This window comes from Priapulus caudatus, unplaced genomic scaffold, assembly GCF_000485595.1.
Source record: "Priapulus caudatus unplaced genomic scaffold, Priapulus_caudatus-5.0.1 Scaffold282, whole genome shotgun sequence".
In the NCBI taxonomy this organism is placed as follows: Eukaryota; Metazoa; Priapulida; class Priapulimorpha; order Priapulimorphida; family Priapulidae; genus Priapulus; species Priapulus caudatus.
Genome location: NW_014577343.1, coordinates 59,215 through 61,260, shown reverse-complemented (window position 1 = coordinate 61,260; position 2,046 = coordinate 59,215). Strand labels below are relative to the sequence as shown.

The window sequence follows — 2,046 nt, the reverse complement described above, 5'->3', positions numbered from 1 at the left end:
GCGCGAGAGAGAGAGAGAGAGAGAGAGAGAGAGAGAGAGAGAGAGAGAGAAATGCACCCACTCTTTTGTGGATTTTTGTTCTCATTTCAGTTCCTTACATTTGACCCCATTATTTGTACATAAATACGGTATTTTGGTGCTTCCCATCGGCAGTGTGTCGTGGACAGAGCGACGAAGTCACCGTTCGCACGCAGGCGCGGCGACGTACGTTGGCAAAACTGCCACTAAACCGAATTTATTGTTCGGCGAGTGTAACACGTATGTTCGATACTCAAGGCGATTTCCATAATATTGTGATTTTAGGTGATAAAACGGGTAAACAATATAACAACGCCATTTTGAAGGTCATAACAAATGTATTACACTTACCGCTATGGTTGTAGATGTATCATTCGGTGTGAAGTACTTCTGGATGACACCTCCCGATAGCAGAAAACTGGAAAATTTGACAGAGAGCATAAATATTTCTCACGCCATAGAAAATGACACCAAATGGAAAAACGTCAACGCCAGAGTAGAATAATATTAAGTGGCTTTAAATGCTAAAAGATCCGTGCCGATAACTGTGTGTCAATATATCAATATCAATGCTGGACATATGTGCATATGGACGTAATGTAAAATGTCTGCTCGCCTATATTATATATATATATCAAGAGCTAATAATACATTATCCTAATACTATTCCCACATTTTCCCGTTATGCACTTCGTATTATTAGCTCTTTATATATATATATATATTCATTGTCACATACCGAATGACAGGGACAAAGACATTGGTGTGCTATCGATATTTCTGAGAACATGTATACATTTCTAAGAGGTTTCTGCGCGTGCCGGTGTGGGAGAGAGAACATACGGTCTCCGCAACCGTACAACGCCTATGCTACTATAGTGACTAGGACATCAAACAGTGCTAATGGATTGTCCACTACCACAACTCCACGTGGAAATATGAAATCAATTGAAATAAATCCGCATGTTTGATTAGTGACTGGTGAATACAGCAGGTTCTGCCGACACGCTTGTGGGCGCAGCGGCTGTAAGCGGGGGGAGTGGGGAGGGGGAGGTCGTAGGGAGGACGGTGTGGAGCGGAGAATGCGGGAGTGCACTAATAGCAATACGAAGAGCTAAGAGGCGAGGGAGAGCGAGACAGGTAGAAGGACATGGGATAAGGATGTCGGAAAATAGACCGACCGACGTTTAAGACCGACGTTTAAAAGGCGGAAAGGCGACCAAGGACAGATAAGGCACTTTCACAAAAAATCTAGGACTGTTTAGCATTTTTCTGTTTGCAAAGAAAACATGTCACATTTCCGATTGATACGGTGGCCGTGTCCACTTCCTGCAAAACAAAATGAGTCATACTCACATATTTAGATCCAGTTTCAGGTGGAACTTCTCCCCAAACGCCTTGAATCTAAACGTCGTGTGTTCAAAATGCCGTGTCTGTAATAGAACATGATGCATGATGGCACGCCAGTCTCACTGCACTGTGTAAAATACTCATGTTGGCAACCAAGCAGGCGAGTAAAATTCACAAAACATTATAGATACACTTTATATTTGTGAATTTTACATTTGTTTATTAAAATATTATCTTGCAAAGAAATTTATAGCGTTACTACGTACGTACATAGAATGTAACACAATAATTACGGATAAATTGAAACCGACGTCTTCACTTGTTTTCTATCAGGCGAGCGCGTGGTGTGGGTGTATTTCGTAGGAGGGGAGATAATGAACAGTTTATTGAACACACTGATGAAACATTACCTACACGGCAAAACCAGCACACCTAGAACAATGTTAATGAGGTTACGTGTTTCGCTGCGTCTGTAAACACAGGTGTGTACACGTACGAGCGAATAAATAACTAGTGCCATTACAGTTGTTATTACGTACACGCCCGCGAGGGTGTGTGTGTGGGTGTGTGCGTGTGTGCGTGCGTGCGCGCGCGTGCATGTGCGTGCGTGCGTGCGTGCGTGCGTGCGTGCGTGCGTGCGCGCGCGTGCATGTGCGTGCGTGCGTGCGTGCGTGCGTG

At 43.8% G+C, this 2,046-nt stretch overlaps 1 protein-coding gene across 1 annotated transcript in view; it reads right to left on the bottom strand.

Moving 5' to 3' along the window:
* LOC106808494 overlaps positions 1-2,046 on the bottom strand; it is a 62,278-nt gene that overhangs the window by 49,202 nt on the left and 11,030 nt on the right. Inside the window, exons 3-4 of the mRNA XM_014811236.1 lie at positions 1,375-1,451; positions 370-436 (exon numbers count right to left, since the gene is read on the bottom strand). Of these exons, the coding sequence (XP_014666722.1) occupies positions 370-436; positions 1,375-1,451 (144 nt within the window). The remainder of the gene's footprint in view (positions 1-369; positions 437-1,374; positions 1,452-2,046) is intronic.